This window comes from Medicago sativa, chromosome 8 (genome assembly GCF_051527215.1).
Source record: "Medicago sativa cultivar Bolivia chromosome 8, Bolivia_mono, whole genome shotgun sequence".
NCBI lineage: Eukaryota > Viridiplantae > Streptophyta > Magnoliopsida > Fabales > Fabaceae > Medicago > Medicago sativa.
This window is the reverse complement of record NC_140756.1, coordinates 92,044,690-92,066,057: the sequence shown is the minus strand read 5'-3', so window position 1 is coordinate 92,066,057 and position 21,368 is coordinate 92,044,690. Positions and strand designations below refer to the sequence as shown.

The following is a 21,368-nucleotide window of genomic DNA, read 5'->3' as shown; positions in this document are numbered from 1 at the left end:
CCATCCCGTTACGTATCAGAGCATCCTAGACACGATGTGAGGAGTCTACTCACGAACACAGCTAGTCTTTATTACCTGCACATTACCCACGGTCGAGGCAACATATACGCAGAAGGGGTGAGATTTCTCAAACAATAATATTAAGCTTATAAATCATAAATTACATTTAACAACATAAACATCTTATAATTTAACAACTATAATTAAATACATAAACATCATCATTTATCTTAGCAAAATATCATCAAATAGCAGTCACAGTCATCGTCACATATCATCATACTAAAAGACATCACAAAGTAATTCGTTAAAACATCACAAAGTAATTCGTTAAAACATCACAACTTAACAACTTGACTTGACAATGCATCTAAACTCGACTATGCAACTCTTAACGTCTTAAACCATCTTGAATCATCATGAAATGCAAATGCATGTGGTACCATTTTAGGGCATAAGCCCTCATCGTCGTGGTTGAGCAAAAGCTCCATCGTCATGGTTGAGCAAAAGCTCCATCGTCGTGTTTGAGCAAAAGCTCCATCGTCATGGTTGAGCAAAAGCTCCATCGTCGTGTTTGAGCAAAAGCTCCATCGTCGTGGTTGAGCAAAAGCTCCAGGGCATCAAGCCCTCAACTTTGAATGAGTATGCATGGACTCAACATCTTACATCTTAGAAACTTCATGAACATCCTATAACTTATTGACTTAGACCGACACTTACATCTTAAATAAGACTCAGCAGTATATAAATAATTCATATCACATCAGCATCACATCATAACAACATCAAATGGTAATCAACAACATCTTAAACATCGCATCAACATAAACATCATAATTAACACATATAGTGCATAAATAACAGTATCACATCTTTATATAACCCATCTTTAAATCACACATCATCTAATAGCACATCATTAAATAGCACTTCAATTGCACATCGTCAATTAACACATCAATTTCACAACATCAAATAATCCACAAATTACACTTGGTCAAATAATTTATCAATTAACGTCATCTTTTATTCAACTCTTGAAGCAATTACATTATTTAATTCTTAAATAAAATAGCAAGACAATAGTACAAACAGGGGAAGAGTTGGAATTGAACATGGCAGCATGAATTAAAGTAGCAACAATATTAATTAAATGGCACGGCAACAGTGATCAATTTTTAATCAATGGAAATTACTTAAAAGTAGCCACGCATAGTATATGCTTCCAGGTAGTAATAATAAAAATTCACAATTGGAATTGAGGTAAAAGTGGGTGCAACAACATGTTACATATATTACAGGTAAGCAATTAAATTGAAGTAGAAGAAAATAATAGCAAACTGGAGTGAAGGGAATTAATAGCAAACCTAGACTTGAAATCTAGAGGAAAATATTTAGCAGAGCTATATTATAAAATACGACAGTCACAAAATTAATCGATTTTCTTTTTCTTGCTATGTAAATATAAGTAACGTACGAGTCATCAACAAAAGCAACGTTACAATCCTAATAACCGAATGACATGCAACTGAATTCATATTTGAAAGGGGATGAATATCGACAAAATATACTTGTAAACAAAATCAAATATATAGTCACAACAACCAAAAAAAAACACGAATTTAATCATAGATTCATCAATGGAATTAGAAACAACGAAAATTTAACAACCCTTCACTACCCAGAGACTCCCCCCTTACAAACTCATCTTAAAGCATGTTAGATGCAATCTAATGATTCACAGACCTAATATTAGTGAAAAATAGTCTCACCCTTACCTTAGATTGTTTTTCTGAAATCAAAAGCAGCGTTCTTCGTTCCTAGGGTTCTCTCTCTGAGTTTTCCACTTTCTCCTCTTTCTCCAAAAAGCGGTTTAACGTAAAAATTCTTTCTAACCTAAGCTTCCTTATTTATAATACTAATCACTCTTCCTAAATCTATTTAGGCCCAATAACTTATTCTTATTTCTATTCTAACCTTCAATTTTACTTACACTAATAATTCTCATATTCTAATAAATTCTCATATTCTAATAAATAATAGAATAATGTCACATAATAAAATACTAACACCTCATATATATAAATAAATCACATAAATAGATTCTAACTTAATAAAAAAATAATTAAATAAAAGGAGGGCGTTACAACTCTCCCCAACTTAAAAGAATTTCGTCTTCGAAATTCAGAGCATAAGAGAAAATGAATTTAATTATTGCTTCTTCAAACAAAACACAAAACCATATCAAAGTTAGTCAGTTAAACATAATCACGTAATAAAACATAACTACTAACTAGAAAACATGACGACACGACACAACGACTCATCTACTTGGCCGGACGGACCGACCTGCTCTGATACCAATTGTAACACCCCGTTTTCCCAACGTGAAAATTTCGTAAATAAATCAGAGTATTCATCGTAAACGGAATGTCACGTTTCATAAAAATCATAAATTGAATAAATAAATATTTATCCTTCAAAATTATTCAACTTAATCTTCAAAACTTCGCAGCGGAATTAGTTCAACAACATAAAAGTCTTTGGCACGCAGGCCTCATCATAAAAGTCTCATAAATCTTAGTTCAAAAATAATTCTTAAACTTCAACCTCATCATAAAAGTCTCATAAATCTTATTTCAAAAATAATTCTTAAACTTCAAAAGCAATACGTAAAGGAACAGAAAATAGTATTAAAATCCCCATCCCGTTACGTATCAGAGCATCCTAGACACGATGTGAGGAGTCTACTCACGAACACAGCTAGTCTTTATTACCTGCACATTACCCACGGTCGAGGCAACATATACGCAGAAGGGGTGAGATTTCTCAAACAATAATATTAAGCTTATAAATCATAAATTACATTTAACAACATAAACATCTTATAATTTAACAACTATAATTAAATACATAAACATCATCATTTATCTTAGCAAAATATCATCAAATAGCAGTCACAGTCATCGTCACATATCATCATACTAAAAGACATCACAAAGTAATTCGTTAAAACATCACAAAGTAATTCGTTAAAACATCACAACTTAACAACTTGACTTGACAATGCATCTAAACTCGACTATGCAACTCTTAACGTCTTAAACCATCTTGAATCATCATGAAATGCAAATGCATGTGGTACCATTTTAGGGCATAAGCCCTCATCGTCGTGGTTGAGCAAAAGCTCCATCGTCATGGTTGAGCAAAAGCTCCATCGTCGTGTTTGAGCAAAAGCTCCATCGTCATGGTTGAGCAAAAGCTCCATCGTCGTGTTTGAGCAAAAGCTCCATCGTCGTGGTTGAGCAAAAGCTCCAGGGCATCAAGCCCTCAACTTTGAATGAGTATGCATGGACTCAACATCTTACATCTTAGAAACTTCATGAACATCCTATAACTTATTGACTTAGACCGACACTTACATCTTAAATAAGACTCAGCAGTATATAAATAATTCATATCACATCAGCATCACATCATAACAACATCAAATGGTAATCAACAACATCTTAAACATCGCATCAACATAAACATCATAATTAACACATATAGTGCATAAATAACAGTATCACATCTTTATATAACCCATCTTTAAATCACACATCATCTAATAGCACATCATTAAATAGCACTTCAATTGCACATCGTCAATTAACACATCAATTTCACAACATCAAATAATCCACAAATTACACTTGGTCAAATAATTTATCAATTAACGTCATCTTTTATTCAACTCTTGAAGCAATTACATTATTTAATTCTTAAATAAAATAGCAAGACAATAGTACAAACAGGGGAAGAGTTGGAATTGAACATGGCAGCATGAATTAAAGTAGCAACAATATTAATTAAATGGCACGGCAACAGTGATCAATTTTTAATCAATGGAAATTACTTAAAAGTAGCCACGCATAGTATATGCTTCCAGGTAGTAATAATAAAAATTCACAATTGGAATTGAGGTAAAAGTGGGTGCAACAACATGTTACATATATTACAGGTAAGCAATTAAATTGAAGTAGAAGAAAATAATAGCAAACTGGAGTGAAGGGAATTAATAGCAAACCTAGACTTGAAATCTAGAGGAAAATATTTAGCAGAGCTATATTATAAAATACGACAGTCACAAAATTAATCGATTTTCTTTTTCTTGCTATGTAAATATAAGTAACGTACGAGTCATCAACAAAAGCAACGTTACAATCCTAATAACCGAATGACATGCAACTGAATTCATATTTGAAAGGGGATGAATATCGACAAAATATACTTGTAAACAAAATCAAATATATAGTCACAACAACCAAAAAAAAACACGAATTTAATCATAGATTCATCAATGGAATTAGAAACAACGAAAATTTAACAACCCTTCACTACCCAGAGACTCCCCCCTTACAAACTCATCTTAAAGCATGTTAGATGCAATCTAATGATTCACAGACCTAATATTAGTGAAAAATAGTCTCACCCTTACCTTAGATTGTTTTTCTGAAATCAAAAGCAGCGTTCTTCGTTCCTAGGGTTCTCTCTCTGAGTTTTCCACTTTCTCCTCTTTCTCCAAAAAGCGGTTTAACGTAAAAATTCTTTCTAACCTAAGCTTCCTTATTTATAATACTAATCACTCTTCCTAAATCTATTTAGGCCCAATAACTTATTCTTATTTCTATTCTAACCTTCAATTTTACTTACACTAATAATTCTCATATTCTAATAAATTCTCATATTCTAATAAATAATAGAATAATGTCACATAATAAAATACTAACACCTCATATATATAAATAAATCACATAAATAGATTCTAACTTAATAAAAAAATAATTAAATAAAAGGAGGGCGTTACATCGTACGTAGAGGCATGCGTACTGGCCAAGCGTTGTTCCCCCTGGGAATCGAACCCGGTATTCCCCGGATACGTCCTTGGAAGGAGCTCCTTGCCACTGGAGCCCAAGCAACTTGGTTAGCATTGATTGATTTTGTTTTGGCTATAAGGGACTATATGAGTTGAAGGACATATTGCTATGGAAAACTTATTAGTGGTAAATACATTAGTTTTTTAATTTTCAAGTATAATTTCATATTGTTAAATCTGGTTTATAGAGGTTTAATTGCTCAACAAAATGGAACAACTAACTAAAGGAACTGATACATCAGTTGTACAAGAAAGGAAGGGAAAATACATTTTGAAAATTGGTGGTAAATGCTTTCTTTTTGAACTTATTTTTTTACCTTATGCTTATTATGAGCAGAATAATGTATTTTGTTTTTTTGCAATATCTGAATAGCTATTTTCTTTGGTGTCCCAGGAGTGCTAACAAGTGGAGAAGTGTGGAAACAACTATCAACTCTTCTATAATACAAGAATGACCACATTTTTACAAATACATGACCACTATTTTTTCATAAATTAGAACTTGTCCGTCCTTAGGCGTGATAAACTTGCCGATTGTAAAACAGGTTAAACTCGAAAACATAGATTGCCTTAAGATGCCTTAAAATGATATTGTTTTCACATGAAAACTATATATAACCAAATATTTGAAGCGTGTAACCACAATTTTACAAAGGTATAACCATATTTTTTTCTTGCGTTTAAAATTGGTCATCTCTAAGTTTGCCATCCGCACAACAGAAAACTAATGAAATTAAGAGTCCAAGAAATATAGAATATCAATCACTTTTGACATTTCATTGATAAATTGACTTAAAAAGATTTTTTTTTACAACAAAACTTCAGATAACCAAATTGTCGAAGTGTATAACCACAATTTTACAAAAGCATAACCATGTTTTTTCCTGTGTTTAAAATTGGTCGTCTATAAGTTTACCAGCCGCACAACAGAAAACTAATGCAATTAAGAGTCCAAGAAACATAGAATCTCTCTCACTTTTAATATTTTAGTGATAAATTGTCTTAAAATAATATTGTTTTCATAAAAAAAACTACATATAAGCAAATATTTGAAGCGTGTGACCACAATTTTACAAAGGTGTAACCATATTTATATCTGATCCTTGTTAAATTGGTAATACAAGACCTTGACTGTCATGGTTCCATGATATTTCTTATCTTTCACCTTGGGCATATCAAGTCATGACATCTACCTCAATTGAAGCTCCTTTTTAGTTTGTGCTTCCAAGTCATGGGGTAATATTACAATTCCATTCTCAATCGTTTATATTGCCCAATGTCACCATAAAAAACCTCAAGTGTGAGTGATTGTGATTGAGTATTCCTGCAATCAACTAAAATGTTTTTATCCCAAACAACAAACACATTACTAATCATTATCAAATGTAAAATAACTTATGACACAAAACAACTCAGAAAACGCAAAACAACATATGAGTCTAATTTCTATCTTTGACATGCTTTAAGCAAAGTAACCAGATTATAGTTGTACTTCACCACTATTATAGTTACAGTATGAAAAACCATCTTCCTATTAGTGTTGCCAATATCAGTCTTTATTGTACAAAACATTCAAAATCATAATTGACTAAATTCATAACTTTAATTTTTTATCAGTGTTTATCGATATTTTTTTTTAGAACAACCATTAAAATCCACAAACCTTAAATACAAAGTCATATAACAAAATGGAATGAAAAATTTGAGATAAAGGTCACCTTCAACATAGAGATTAAGTTTCCGACAGGATTCCGACGATGTGATTTCTGATGATAGAACTGGGTCACGACGGAGAGAAGGAACAGTGTCGCACAGAGACTATGATACGACGTTGAGTGTGAGCCAAGCCGACGGTGGTTGAGAGGAGATGGTGGCGGGCAAGAGAGGCGGTGGTGGGAGGAGATTGTGATGTTGGTTGAAGGAGAGGAAGACTGTTACTGTGTTTTTTTTCTTCTGTTACTGTGTTGTTGTTTTTTTCTATTAATTAAATAAATAAAAAATAATATTAAATGCCATGTCATGGGTGTACCAAAAGGGTGTACCAAAAGAGTGGTACATGAATCTCATTAATTATAGATGATATGATTACAGGGTCTCAAGTTAATGAAAAACTATTTTTTTTTTTGGAAAATAAAGAACTAATATTTTATTATCAAGAAAATAAAACTAATATTTGAAATAGGTAATGCTAAATCAAGGAGAGTGTGAGGTGTATTAGGACCACTTTTTTTTGAAAGGAATTTAGACAACTTAGTCTAGTAGAGATAAAATATCTATGTGGACATGATGAAAAATATTAGTACTAAATATATATCTCTTGTTTTTATGCATCAATGAAAAATATATTGTCATTATATTTTTATATTTATCAACAAAAAATGTTTGACTTTTAATTATAAATATTTTACCAATGATAAATATTTTCTAGATTTAACATTGACAAATATTTGTCCCATTTTTTTTTTATATTTATCAGTAATAAAACTTTGAAAATATATATGAATTAAAATTAAAAATTACAAATAAATTCAATTAAACTATTTTAAATTTTGTATAAGAAAAAAATATATTTTTTTTAATTTCATTTAAAAAATATTATTGTTATTATTATTTTATAAATTGAATTTTGAATTTCAAAAAACATAAAAATATCTATATATAGATGTAATAAAATTTAAATTTGACTTTTTTTTTCTGTATTATGTCAATTTGATATAATTCCTTATTTCAATTTTTTTAAATTGAGCACAAAAAAAAAAAAACGAGAGAAGAGGGCTTTGTAATTATGCAACGTTGAAGACATTTTTTTTTATAAAATCAGTGCCTTTTAACAAGAGTGTACATTTATCCATAAAACACAAAGTCTCTTCCTTCTAATCATTTTTTTTTTTGTAGTTGCCATCACCATGGAGAACAATACAGAACAACGTAGCATAACCTCATCATCGTATCTAAATATTTTCAATGTTCAACGCTATCTACTCAACTTCATTGCTCATATTTTGGTCTTTGGTTGTGGTTTACTCATTGGGATCACACTCACTTTGTGCGTCAAAAAATTTTCATTCAACTTTCAAATCCAAAAATCCCAATATCCATCCTTTAGCCTCAATCCACCACCTCGTTTTTCTCATTCTCCTTCAATATTATCATCCAACATTTCAAATGAGCATTATAACCAAACAAATATTTCTATCAAAAAAAATTGTTTGGTTGTTACTAATAACCTTACTTCAATTGGGTTGAAAGACTTATTGAAGATTCCTATGGCTATGCATGACATGAATGATGATGAATTGTTTTGGAGAGCTTCATTCGATCCTATGATTCATAAAACTCCATTCAAACAAACACCAAAGGTTGCGTTTATGTTTTTGACAATAGGTCCTGTTTTGTTGGCTCCACTTTGGGAGAAATTTTTCAAAGGAAATGAAGGATTATATTCTATCTACGTACATCCTAATCCTTCTTTCAATGAAATGGTTTATAATCAAAGTTCAGTGTTTCATGACCGAAGAATCCCAAGCAAGGTATCAATTCAAAATATTCTCTTTTTCTATTAATTAAAAGTTTAGAAATTAAAAATTTAGTGTAGATGCTCAAATTGTTTCTTAAGAAAGAAAATAAAAACAGAGACCTATTTGATCATAAAGCGACAAAAAAAATAGTAATTTAATTCATAGAATTCATCTAGTTAGTCGGTTTAGAAAGATTTATTTGATCATATGTATATATGAGACTATTTTGACGAAATGGGTCTTTGTTTTTTCAGGGACAAACTTGGATGTTGACCCTAAAATTTTACCATTTAAAAAACTTAAAGATGCATGAATGAAATTTTTTAATGGAATAAAGTCGTAATTCAATAAATATTTTTTATCTTAAAAAAAATTATTTTTTTGTTTACACATCATGTACTATATTTTATTAATGATTATTAATAAAATCAGTCCATATTTTTTTCCGTTCACACCATCTAAACTTTCCATAATAAACTTAAAGATGCATGAATTAACCCTTCACCACTACTAATCCGTTCATGTTGATTTAGTATGCGTTTGTTTTATCTTTATTTGTAGATTTTTTGGAATAAAAAAATATTTATTGAATTACGACTTTATTCCATTAAAAAATTTCATTCATGCATCTTTAAGTTTTTTAAATGGTAAAAATTTAGGGTCAACATCCAAGTTATATATATATATATATATATATATATATATATATATATATATATATATATATATATATATATATAAAGAAATCTTTCTAAACCGACTAACTAGATGAATTCTATGAATTAAATTACTATTTTTTTTTGGATATAAAAAGTTTGTTACAAGTTTACTAAATTTTATTTTTGGATATAAAAAGTTTTCGGAAATAGAATTTTTTTCCCTATGAAGATGAGAATAAATTCATGTGTAAACTACCTATTATAATCTCTCTATTTTGAAGGTTCGTGCGAATATCATAATGTTAACCAAACATCTTTTTTCTAAATACCTTAGAATAAAATTCACATCTTTATATTTCAAGGAATGTTATTCCTTAAAACAAACACACCCTATGTGTATAGTATATTCTATAATAACAAGTTTCGGAATTATATCTGCAACTTTTTGTTAATTTTATTTTATAAGATTATTTTTTTTTTGACAAAATAAGATCAGTATTCACTACCTCCCTCCACATAAAAAGAAGAAAAAATAAAAAGAAGAAAAAAAACTACCTCCCTCTACATATAACATATATATGTAAATGTCTAATTTTGGTAAAAGTAATGGTAGAAAACCATTTCACCATATAGATTCGTTCTTAGGAATCTAAGCAAGTTCACATTATTTTGCTTCGACTTAATCCTACTACAATGTCATCATATTATTGTTTTAATATTTTTTTTGACATAATGTTTTTTAATAGTAAAAGAATTTGCTTTTTGGTAGTGTTAGTAAAAGAATTTGCTAAAAAAAAGGTGAGAGGGTCTATTATATATGTTTAAATTTTTCGTAATATTTTTTTATTTTGTTTTAGTCCTGTAACAACAAAAAAAAACTACTAGTTTTTGTCCTTTTGATTCTCAATATTTTAGTTTTAGTTCATATCGATATATTTCCCGTTCAACAAAAATAAAATATAAATATTTCCTCTAATACTGTAAAACATATTAATTATCTATGATTTTCTATTGTTCATGCAGGGGGTAAAGTGGGGTGAGAATAGCATGATAGAGGCTGAGAAACGTCTACTAGCAAATGCATTGCTTGATTTCTCAAACCAACGTTTTGTACTACTTTCAGAATCATGCATACCTTTGTTCAATTTCTCCACAATCTACACTTATCTAATGAACTCAAAACTATCATTTGTGGAAGCTAATGATAAGCCAGGTGCACAAGGACGTGGAAGATACAACTACCAAATGAGGCCATTGATTGAACTTTCACAATGGAGAAAAGGGTCTCAATGGTTTCAAATTGATCGTTACCTTGCAGTTCGTATAGTATCAGACGAGACATATTTTTCTAAGTTTAAAAAATACTGCAACCCTTCATGTTATAGTGATGAACACTATTTGCCAACATTGATTAGTATCAAATTTTGGGAGAGGAATTCTAACAGAACTTTGACATGGGTTGATTGGTCAAAAGGTGGACGCCATCCATCAAAATTTAATGGCAAAGATGTCACTAAAGATTTTTTGGAGAGGTTAAGGTTTGGAAGCACTTGTGAGTACAATGGAAGGACAACCAATGTTTGCCATTTGTTTGCAAGGAAATTCACTCCTAATGCTTTGGATAGTTTGCTCAGATTTGCTGAAGAGTTGATGCAATTCAATTGATTTTAGTATGCACATATTCACTTGTGCTACTTTCTCCACTTATAGCTGAACCATCATGTTCATTGATTTATGTAATGAATTCGGGGTACCTAGAATTTGGTCCTTTTCTTTTTCCTGAGGTTTTTATGAAAAACATTACTTGCAGGAACCGGATCCAAATCCACTCCCTCAATGGTGATGGATTATAATATTCTTCTGTTATTTATTTTGGCAGCAACATATGCTTCAGTTTTCTGAACATGGTGATTCTCTAACCAGTCTTATTGTTTTACTTGTTATGGTTAAGCGACTTATATGATTTTTTTTAATAAAATAATGACTGATTAAGCAATGGAAGACTGGCTCAGAAACCACTAATCAGAAGGAAATATATGTCTAGCTTGATTTCATTCTAAATGAATGTCATGTGGTAGCAGAAGCAAAGCAAAGTAAAAAGTCACAAAATCTAAAAAGGTAATCAATCTCTGGTCATATCCATGATTTTTTTCGTTGCTAATGTGTTAGTTAGAACTCATTAGCAACGAAAACATTCATGGATATGACCAGAGATTCCACCCATTAGACGTAGACCAAGTATATATACAAAGTCATTAACACCTAGAATTTTCTGCTTATTTCTAGAACTAAAATATATCTTCTTAACCTTAGGCATTGATAGGAATGAAAGAATCTCTCTCATTTACACAATTAATCCTCCCAAGAATTGATAAACTCAAGCCAAATTAACTAATAGGTCCTACATTCAATTAATTGCTTGTCAAGGTAAGAGCATTTGACCTTCCATAAAACAAAGAGCAAGCTTTATCTGAACTAGGAAGTTGCGAGGGTGGGTAGTTGGAGAGACAGCAGAGGAAGGTTCTTCAGAGGGATATTCGATGGAATTAGTGGTGGAGAGAGTGCCAATTTACGATCGGAGAGAGTGACAAAAGGGATGCCGAGAGCTAAGGTGTTTTAGAAATACCAGGCATATTTGAGGTGGTGATTTTTTATGTATAGCTTATCTAGATGTGCGGTGGAACAACTATTCTTGCGTCCCAAGCAAAAATTGTCGTGATATTGTGAAACCACCAATTGTGGCTTCTAGTAAACATGGATCGTTGTTGTGGTTTCAAATTTGTAGCGCTTACCCTTTGCAGAGATACATCCACATCCATAAGCTAACATTCAAGTATCAAATGACTAGGCTCTCGTACTCAAACTCAAAAGTAACCAAATTGCATGACATTTATTATCTCTAAAAATGATGATGTGTAACAAGAGATGCAAAATCCTCTTATGCAAGCAAATTATTAATGTATTTTCTTACACAGTTGAAAATGATGTTGCGTAACTGGTCCAAAAAAGAAAATTATGTTGTATTTTATGAGAAATGTGAGAGATGAGATAAATGATAATGGTTTAAATGCATTTTATCCCCTTTTCTAAATAAAATTTTAATCCCTCTATTTTAGAAATCGATTTTTTGTTCCTCTATTTAACTTTTTCTGAAATTTCGGCCCCTCATCTCATTTTTTTGATGGTGTGACCTATTCATTTATGACGTGATAGCGCTTATTAGACGTTGACATGGATATTCAGTATGACCTAATGAATGTCTCATTATAAAAAAAAAAAAAATACCCAAAAATGGACAAATGATCAAAACTTAGAAGGAAAAAAACAAAGTTAAATAGGAGGACAAAAAACAGAATTTTAAAATAGATGAATTAAAACTTCATTTTTTTTTTTAAAGGAGGATCAAAAGTGCATTTAAACCAAGATAAAAAGAAAGTCCGCTAACTTTTTTATCCTATAGATAAAGGATCCATTTCATAGACTTAGAATGAGCAGGGAGAATATTGCAAATTTGATAAAACCCATTTCTAAATATCACAATTTGAAAACATGTACTACTTAATTAAATCTTTCATTGAAAAAACTATTAAACCTTGAATTGTATAAGACAAATATAAGACCTAAATTGCTCAAAAAAAATAAAAATATAAGACCTAAAGGAAGTAATAGAGGACAGGAAAAAGGGGTGAGGGGAGTAGAGGTCCATCTCCATTTCAAGTGATCCCTACACAACTGAGTAAACAAGATTGATAATCCATAATCACAGTAAAAGAAGTACATATGCATTTATGAAATAGTTTTGTATGCGAAATCGAGGTTCCATCCTTCTCTGTCATCACTTCAACCCTTCACCGAGACCTGGTGGCATTCCTAAACTCTGAGCAAGATCACTCATCCTTTCCTTCATGGCCTGAAAACATAAGCAACAGCATGTTTAAACAAATCAACATACTACAAAGGCAAATGAATTTTCATTCTTCCTCTTGAAAAGTTATTTTTACCTGGACACTCTTCTGGTGTGCATCCTTGTAAGCCTCTGTGACCAAAAGTGAAAGTTTCTGCAACCCAAAGATGTTTAAATATCAAATGCCAATTTCTAGACCATATTTAGATTATTGAAAAAGTAATTGATATATCTACCCCAACATTCAGTGCATAAAAATTTCCTTAAGCAGCCTAAAAAGATCAAATAATTTACATATAGATTCTTTACCTATTTTTGTTCACCTTATAAATTTTCCTTAAGCAGCCTAAAAAGATCAAATAATTTACATATAGATTCTTTACCTATTTTTGTTCACCTTATAAAAGTCTAATCCTAAATCATAGTATAGCTATTAGTCATCACTTATCACGGATATGTATGCAATATGCTATTAGATACAATCTGACAGGAAATAATGCATATGAAGTTATGAAATCACTTGAATTGCATACTCACTTCTGATCCTAATTCCATAGCAGCCTCGGTAATTTGTGTTCGTACAGGTTGCTGATTCCCTGATAGTGTCACCTGAAAATTAAACCTAATCAAAATGAAGTAAACAGATGAAAGTGAAACCAAGAAATGGGTAATATGGTACTATAAATCTCTGCCTTGCAGACTCAAGGAAAGGGTTGGATCCATTGCAGATCTATTATATTATACGACTAAATCTCGTAACATTCGAATCACACAGCAACAACTCTAACTATTGTGCCGAGGTTCTTCTCTAACATTTTCAAATTTTCTCACATAAGCATGAAAGGTTTCTAGTTTCTACCACACAACATTAGAGAGAGAGCAGGAAAATATCATACCTTTATTAACTCACCCTCACAGTAACCATCAAACTCGGCTCTGCATAGTGGAATAAAGACAAAAAAAACTCTACTGTGATTAACTCGTATAACTTGGAAGAGACCAAAAAAAAAAAAACAATAATTGTTAAGCAAGTATGTTATACGCAGCAAGTTCTTTCTGTATCCGATTTGATTCTACTTGGACAACCGCTTGCGCCTTCTTCACAGTCTCGAACAGATTTTGCATGTTTCCGAGCTGACCGAGCATTCCGCCCTATAATCAATTAACAAACCCACCAATAATTATTATGAATATTATGATCAGTTACTGTCAGATTGACAAACACACAATACAATACTCCAACAATTTTTAATTTGATGGATTGGACTAGCATGCTGTCCATGTGTCACATGATATTGTGCAATCGAATGAGTTACCAACATTTTCCCAAATATAAAAGTGATTTTCTTTTTTGTATTGGACTTTTTAAAGAGGGTAATAGATTTATTCTTCACAGTGATAATATCATATATCATCCAACTCAGAAGGGGCAAGAACTACTTTAATGATTGAGTTTTCGCTTCGGCATATAAGGCAGTGAAGAACCGAAGGTTTGTCATGGATCAATATCACAAATGCATATCCTAATTAAGACCTTTATAAAACATGTTGTGCATCAGAAAATCTCTGAAACAGTGTCTTTGTAAGTGCAAGAAAACTACAAAAGTTTAAGCGGTGCTTCTATGGATCAAGTCTCTTGGATGCAGACAGGAAACCACACTACCAGAACCTCTTTTACCCAGTTCACAATATTTGTGTACTTCGTAATTTTGAAAAGAGAATCAAAAGTACCTTGTGACTTGTTTGAGGAATAACCGATGTATAAATTAATTTGGTACACATGGAGAATCACTATGTACCTATTTCACAAATTTTATTCAATGTAAGGGTTTTGTTTGCATTTCGCTAATTGTCTTCAGCCCACGAGAAAATAAAATAAATGAACACAGGATAGCAACAACCAAGCCTTATCCCACTATGTGGGGTCGGCTACATGGATCAGACGGCGCCATTATGCTCTATCATATACCATATTTCTATCCAACTCATTAATCTCTAGATCTTTCTTAGTAGATTCTCTTATAGTTTTTCTTGGTCTTCTTTTGCCTCTAGTAATTTGACTACTCTCCATCTGATCTATTCTCCTTACTACATAATTTACATGTCTTCTCTCTACATGCCCAAACCACCTAAGTCTAGTTTCCACCATCTTTTCTACTATAGGTGCTACCCCAACTCTCTCTCTAATGTTGTTATTTCAAATCATATCTCATCTAGTCTTACCACACATCCAATGCAACATCCTCATCTCTATTACGCTGTCGCTTAATTTATTTACGTGTTGGTTCTTGACAGCCCAACACTCTGTTCCATACGAACAAAGGATAACATGACCAAAAAACTGAATTCACAGTGTAATTCCTAGCATTGAAGGTGGATATTATCATAATTTGTAATTACACAAATGGGAAAAGGTTTAACATTACGAAGTATCATGGTGGATTGAAAGGTTTCTATTGCTTGGGAGAATCTCGTATCCTACCTAATGCAGTCTTATAACAGATTCTTAAAATGCATCTTTGTAAGGAACTATTCCACACACCAAATATGAGAAGTTCTCACAAAGAAAAAGTGATAGATTAGCATTCAAGAAAAGAACACTCCTGTAGAAGAGGTTTTTTATAAGCTATCACTTATTCATTTCTCTCATGCACAATATAATAATAGTTGACTAATGAGATGAAGATCGAACAAGGAGAAAAACAAAACCTGTAATGCTTTCATCAAAGAAAAATGGCAATGAAAAAAGTCATGGTCCTTAATAATTGTCACTTATGCAAATGATGAAAAAAGCAAACAGATAGCAAATATGGATACAAATGCAAGTTTGTGACCCTGTCTGAGTATTCATTCATTCGTAGCATTGATGGAAAAAGAAAGCTGAGATGGCTAACCTTATTATCACCACTTTCATTATCTTTTTTTCCTCCGAAGAGGGCGTGGACTCTGAAATTTCTATGATTAGATCCAACTTTTTGTAGGCCACGCCGGGATACTAACCTCATATCAACTACGTTAGCACTGGAGCTTAGTTTACCTATAGAATTAAAGTCAACAACAAATAATTCATCGATAAACAGTAATTTGATAATCAAAGCATGTATGAATTCACAAGAGCAAATCGTCATTTTAGTCCCAAAATGTGTGAAGTAATGTCAGTAGGGACTATGGTCGCTAAGTGTATCCAAAAATCAGAAAATCAAACTAACTAGGGAAAAACACATTATAGGATGGCACTCACTAAGGAAAAACACATTCACGGATGTTTTTGTAATTTTGAAACATTCAAATACCATGGGTTGTTCTGCGCTTGACACATTCAAGAACCAAACTGATAATTTACCAAGGAATTCAACTAACAAAATATTTTATCTCTTAGTCTATAGCCCTAGCTATATGTCAAAGGGTAAGTTTATTTTCCAACGATACGGTCAAACACGAAAATAAAAGTGCAAAATTCAAGGTTTAAATTGGTGAAAATAAATTGACATAAACTAAGGATAATTGAAAATGAAATTAAAGTGCGTAATGGAAAAGCAAAGCGAGCATGATGTTAAAGTGAAAAAGAAAGAATACTTACATAGAGATGATGATAAAGGGTTCCGGTTTGAGCATTGAGTGGTTGCGTGGATGTGACCTGTGAGAGAAACTGTGAAAGCCATTCCTTCAAGTGCAAGCGGTGTGTCTGGGTTTGAAGTTGAAGTTGGAGTTGGAGTTGGAGATGATGTTACTTCTGTGAGTTCTGTCAGATAGATAATATCAAGATTTTTTTTTTTTTTTTTTTGGTACTAGGGCGTGTTGGAGACTCGAACCAAAGCAAACCAACACAACACAATACTCGGTCACTCGAATTGCGGTACTTTTAACTGAAACACCGTTTCAGATTACTACTAGTACCACCGACCAATTGTGTGTCGTGACAACAAGTAATTCTTGCCTACACCTCTCAAAATGACCCGGCCCAGGCCAACATATTGGAAAAAATAAAAATCTTGAGTATTACTTTTCCCACCCTATGTCTTTCCTCGCGCGCCCTATTTTTTTTTCCAATTTTACCCCTGGTCCGGATTTCGTATTCCGGAACGTATTGTTAGTATTCTTCAGATGTTTCCGGATTTTAAAATCCGGAATAGTATTTTAGCAGAACTTTTGCAATTTTAAGCTCTACAATTCGTAAAATAAAATCCGAATAAAATAAAAAACTGAAATAAAAAGACACAAACATAAAAACAACTCATTTTATTAATATATGAACAATACATTACAATAATTTTCAAGCTTTTTAAGCTTATTACATAAAATCCTAAATCTATTTCTAATCTCCTAAGAGCCTAATTCTAATCTCCTAAGAGCCTAACCACTGCTATGTGATAGGACATAACAGTAGCTTGACTATTGGAGGAAAACCGGAGGAGGGGGGAAGAGGAGGGCGGGAAGAAGAAACCAATGTCCCTGAGGGAGGTGGGGGGTGCTCAGACTTACGCCCAGACAGGCGAAGCTAAGAACCACACTGACCCACATGACCCTCAGATGAACCGCCCTTCGTTGCAGCGCGGTTCCATCCTCATTGACCGTTCATACAAACCCTGAAAGTTTTCAACGAGGCCCTTATCTATGAAAGGCCAACGATGGAAAACCATGGTTGTAGAAGGAAGAAGAGGATGAGAGGGATGGTTTGAGAAATGGTGGGGTTTGGAAGGATATTTATAGGGAGGGGTGGGTGAAAAATGGTTGGAAAACCATAAATGCAGTCAAAAAACGTGGTAAAACACGTTTTTTTTACTTGACCACTGTAAAAAACGTGTCGTGCAGACCACCGGCCATGACACTGACGCGGTCCGGAAAATACAATCCGGAATTCACCTTTGGTTTCCGGTAGAGCTGTCAAAACGGGCTACCCGGCCCGCGACGGGCCGGCCCATGACGGGCTCGGGCTTTTGCGGGCAGGGCCAAAAAGGGCCGGAAGATAAACGGGCTTAAAAATATTTGTCCAAGCCCGGCCCTTTGCGGGCTACGGGCTTTCGGGCTAGCCCGGTTAATTAAAGCTTTTAATTTAAAAATAAAAAATTACACTAAAAAATACCTACCGACAACTCAATTAACAATTTACCACTGTTTTTTTATAAAGTATCTCACTTCTTAGAATTGTTGCTCAAATTTGTATTCATAACATTTAAAGCTAAAGTATATGTTTACTATTTGTTGGCCTTCTGTCTGGCTGTGTTGTTTCTTGTGGAGGTGACATGTTTGCTTTAGGTGTGTCGTGCTGATACTTTCTTAGAAGGAAAGCCTTGTGTCTTTTTTTCGCTCTTGGTCATGTCTCAATTTGTGGTAATTGGTATGTTTAGTTAGATTATTTGTCTGGTGCAGTAAGCGGTTAATAGTTGTTGCAGGTGTAGCTTTCTTGGTTAGAATTGTTAAGAGCATTATTGAGAATAGACACAAGTTCAAAGGGGCTATGGCTTTGTCATTTGCAATCTGTTATTCATGTTCTGCTATTGAAATCTGCATAACATTTCTTGTGCTTTTAGGTGCATTTTTATTGAATAAAGTTATTTCTTTGCTTCTCCAAAAAAAATTGAATCATGACTACATCTTCATGGTGGGTTATAGAAAATTATATTGTCAAAAAATAATTATAAATTAAACGGGCTACCCGCGGCCCGGTCGGGCTAGCCCGTGACGGGCTCGGGCCTCAACGGGCTCGGGCTAAAAAGGCCCGAATTTAAACGGGCCTAAATTTTTGTGTCCAAGCCCTACATTTTTCCGGGCTTTTGCGGGCCGGCCCGGTAGGCCCGGCCCGTTTTGACAGCTCTAGTTTCCGGGTTATATTTTCCGGATTAATGCGATTATGGTGTGAACGAGGGAAAAGTTGGCACTTCTTTGCAGGGCTAAGGACATTCCGGAATGTATAATCCGGAATGATTCAGCACTTTTAAAAGAGAGACATTAATGTGGGTTTGGACGGTTACAACCACTAACACGTTTTTATTGACTGTATTAATGACCTAGGACTTGTTTTATGCTATAAATAGGCTTCAATCTTCAACAAATACCTTCATTCTTCACTTCACCTCTTTTCTTCCATTCTCTTCAAATTTTTTAAGTTTTGTAGGAGTGTTTGTGGTGTCATGGTCATTGTTGACCGTTCCTATGAACCCTACCAAAATCCGCCGAAAAAGATTTGAGTATTACTTTTCCCACCCTATGGCCACCCCCTATAAATTCTTATTTCAACACGTTTCTGAAAATATATTAACACTTAAGACTATAAAATCCGCCGAAAGGTGTCGAACCTTCCATTACACCAATTTAAAAGACAAATTGTAGTTCATAAGTTGACACAGTTCGAATAATAAAATTTAAATTGTATCAACACAGATAAAACAAGAGATAGTAAGTTAACAAAAATGTTTTGGCAAATTGACGGCGGATTGCTTGCAACGTGCCTCTAAACAAATTATAAGCACATATATAATGAAAGCATGTGAAACAACATAAATTTAAAATATTAACATCATTAAAACCCAGAAGTTATAACGCACAACTACTAGGTAGTATGCCCACCCCCTAGCACCTCCTCCGGTGATAGATGAATCCTCCGTGAACATCGTCAAAGATCTGCTTCAAACTCGACCATGTTGGACTTCCCCGTTCCGCTTGACCTTTGACCATTATCCCTAAGACATGGTCTATGATGTTGCCTAATTGTTTGGTCATGTCTACCTTATGTATGCCCCCAGCTGTTCAATAACACTATCATTAAGGGCTTCCTGCTCAGGTGGCCTTGTAACATTTTCGACAGACCTAGGAAGGATGTATGTATGTATGTGAAAAGGCAAAATATCATTTCATATTTCCAAATGTCGTATCAGTGCCATGTAGGATGAGATCTACCAAGTCCTTGACAAACAATACAAAATCAAAAAACTATTTATGGAACTAAGATACATGTTGTTGAATCATATGGGGAGAAGCGAACTGTTGCGGAAGCCTAATAATGGTCTAGACCTTGCCAAAATTTGAGTGATCAACAAAGAATAGTGTTTGGAGTTGGGTGATCAATAACTCCAACACTTTCTTGATCAAGTCGTTGTATGAGGCCTTGAGCGATACACTTTGTTCTCCTTCAGCTTTGAGTGCGGGCATCCAAAGAGGTTTGAAAGCTATTTGGGTGCGTCTTGCCTTAGAAAAGGTTCAAATTTTCTTTTGGCAATTAATCTTTATTAAACTTCCTACTAGGGGAAATTTAGGTAGAAATTGAGTATTTTTTTTATGGTTTGTTTCATATTGTGTTTGGTGCCCGGGACACCTAAAGGCGGTAGACCATTTGTTTTGTAAGTTTGTTGGTGGAGTCTAGTATTACATTGTTAAATGGATCGGAAGGAGGTGATTTTGCCGGTAATGTGGTATCTCTTAACTATTTTCAATCCCTTTCTTTGAACAATAAACACCAAAAATGGCTCACGTTAATTTGGTGTGCAACTATTTTAAAGATTTACGAAGCGAGAAATGGAGTAAATTTTATCTTGCAAAATCTTTTATATTCATTATTGAAATAGAGTAAAAAAAAATCTTGCAAAATCACCCCCGCTTTGAACAATAAACACCGAAAATGGCTCACACTAATTTTGTATATTATCTTGCAGATATTTAGGAATCAAATCAACACATTATTATCTTGCAAATTTTTTAAGATTGTGCTGATTTGATTCCTAAATATACATAAAATATATATAGAAGATATTTGTTATTTCAATACACTCCGTTGTTGAAATAGGAGTTGGACAAATGTTTATACTATCATGAAAATCATCAAAGAGTTGCAATGTAAGTTCATTCGTTAAGATGACAATAATCTAGCAACGAGAAGGAACATATAATACCCAAACTTGACCACAAGCAACTTTCTCATGCACAAAATGAATACACATTTCAATATGTATAATGCATTAAACTTGAACGGGTTGTCGGAAAAGATAAACCACATTTACATGATCACAATAAATAAAGCAACTTTCGTGATAGGACAATGGAGCTCCAGAATAAAGCAAGTTCTTAAGCCAACAAGGCTCATGAACTACATTAACAACACCACAACACTCGACTTCAACACTAGATCGAGACAAAGTTAGTTGTCGTTTCAATGACTAATATATTAAATACCCTAAACAAATACAATATCCAGATTTAGACCTTTTAGTGTCGGACAACCACTCTAATCGACATAAATGTATGTAACAAGCTTATCAATGAAAGAAGGAGAAAGACGTAGACCGATTGTCAGAGTGCCCTTAATATAGCGAATGATTCGCATATGTCGTGTCAGTTGGTTACTCATGAAAAAACACATTTGCTGAACGACATAA

The 21,368-nt window shown here is 33.1% G+C and overlaps 2 protein-coding genes across 2 annotated transcripts; one reads left to right on the top strand and one right to left on the bottom strand.

The window, feature by feature from the left end:
• The first annotated feature begins 7,755 nt into the window (after nt 1-7,755).
• Nucleotides 7,756-11,029, top strand: LOC146903313 (glycosyltransferase BC10-like). Its single transcript, XM_085732820.1, has 2 exons — nt 7,756-8,448; nt 10,119-11,029. The coding sequence occupies exons 1-2, from the start codon at nt 7,825-7,827 to the stop codon at nt 10,758-10,760; spliced, it is 1,266 nt and encodes a 421-aa protein (XP_085588946.1). The 5' UTR covers nt 7,756-7,824; the 3' UTR covers nt 10,761-11,029.
• Nucleotides 11,030-12,647: 1,618 nt separating this feature from the next.
• LOC146903312 (nucleoid-associated protein At4g30620, chloroplastic-like) lies at nt 12,648-16,835 on the bottom strand. The gene is made up of 7 exons (XM_085732819.1): nt 16,580-16,835; nt 15,894-16,036; nt 14,042-14,151; nt 13,896-13,935; nt 13,537-13,608; nt 13,097-13,153; nt 12,648-13,005 (listed from the first exon to the last, which is right to left on the bottom strand). The coding sequence occupies exons 1-7, from the start codon at nt 16,659-16,661 to the stop codon at nt 12,931-12,933; spliced, it is 579 nt and encodes a 192-aa protein (XP_085588945.1). The 5' UTR covers nt 16,662-16,835; the 3' UTR covers nt 12,648-12,930.
• Between the last annotated feature and the right edge of the window lie 4,533 nt (nt 16,836-21,368).

Bases quoted from the DNA above. Each gene is read 5' to 3' on its own strand.
- LOC146903313 (XM_085732820.1), top strand. From the start codon at position 7,825: ATGGAGAACAATACAGAACAACGTAGCATAACCTCATCATCGTATCTA. The intron at 8,449-10,118 runs GTATCAATTCAA...TTGTTCATGCAG, and splicing joins ACCGAAGAATCCCAAGCAAG to GGGGTAAAGTGGGGTGAGAA.
- LOC146903312 (XM_085732819.1), bottom strand. From the start codon at position 16,661: ATGGCTTTCACAGTTTCTCTCACAGGTCACATCCACGCAACCACTCAA. The intron at 13,609-13,895 runs GTATGATATTTT...TTTAATTTTCAG, and splicing joins GTGAGGGTGAGTTAATAAAG to GTGACACTATCAGGGAATCA. The intron at 13,006-13,096 runs GTAAAAATAACT...TTATGTTTTCAG, and splicing joins CACACCAGAAGAGTGTCCAG to GCCATGAAGGAAAGGATGAG.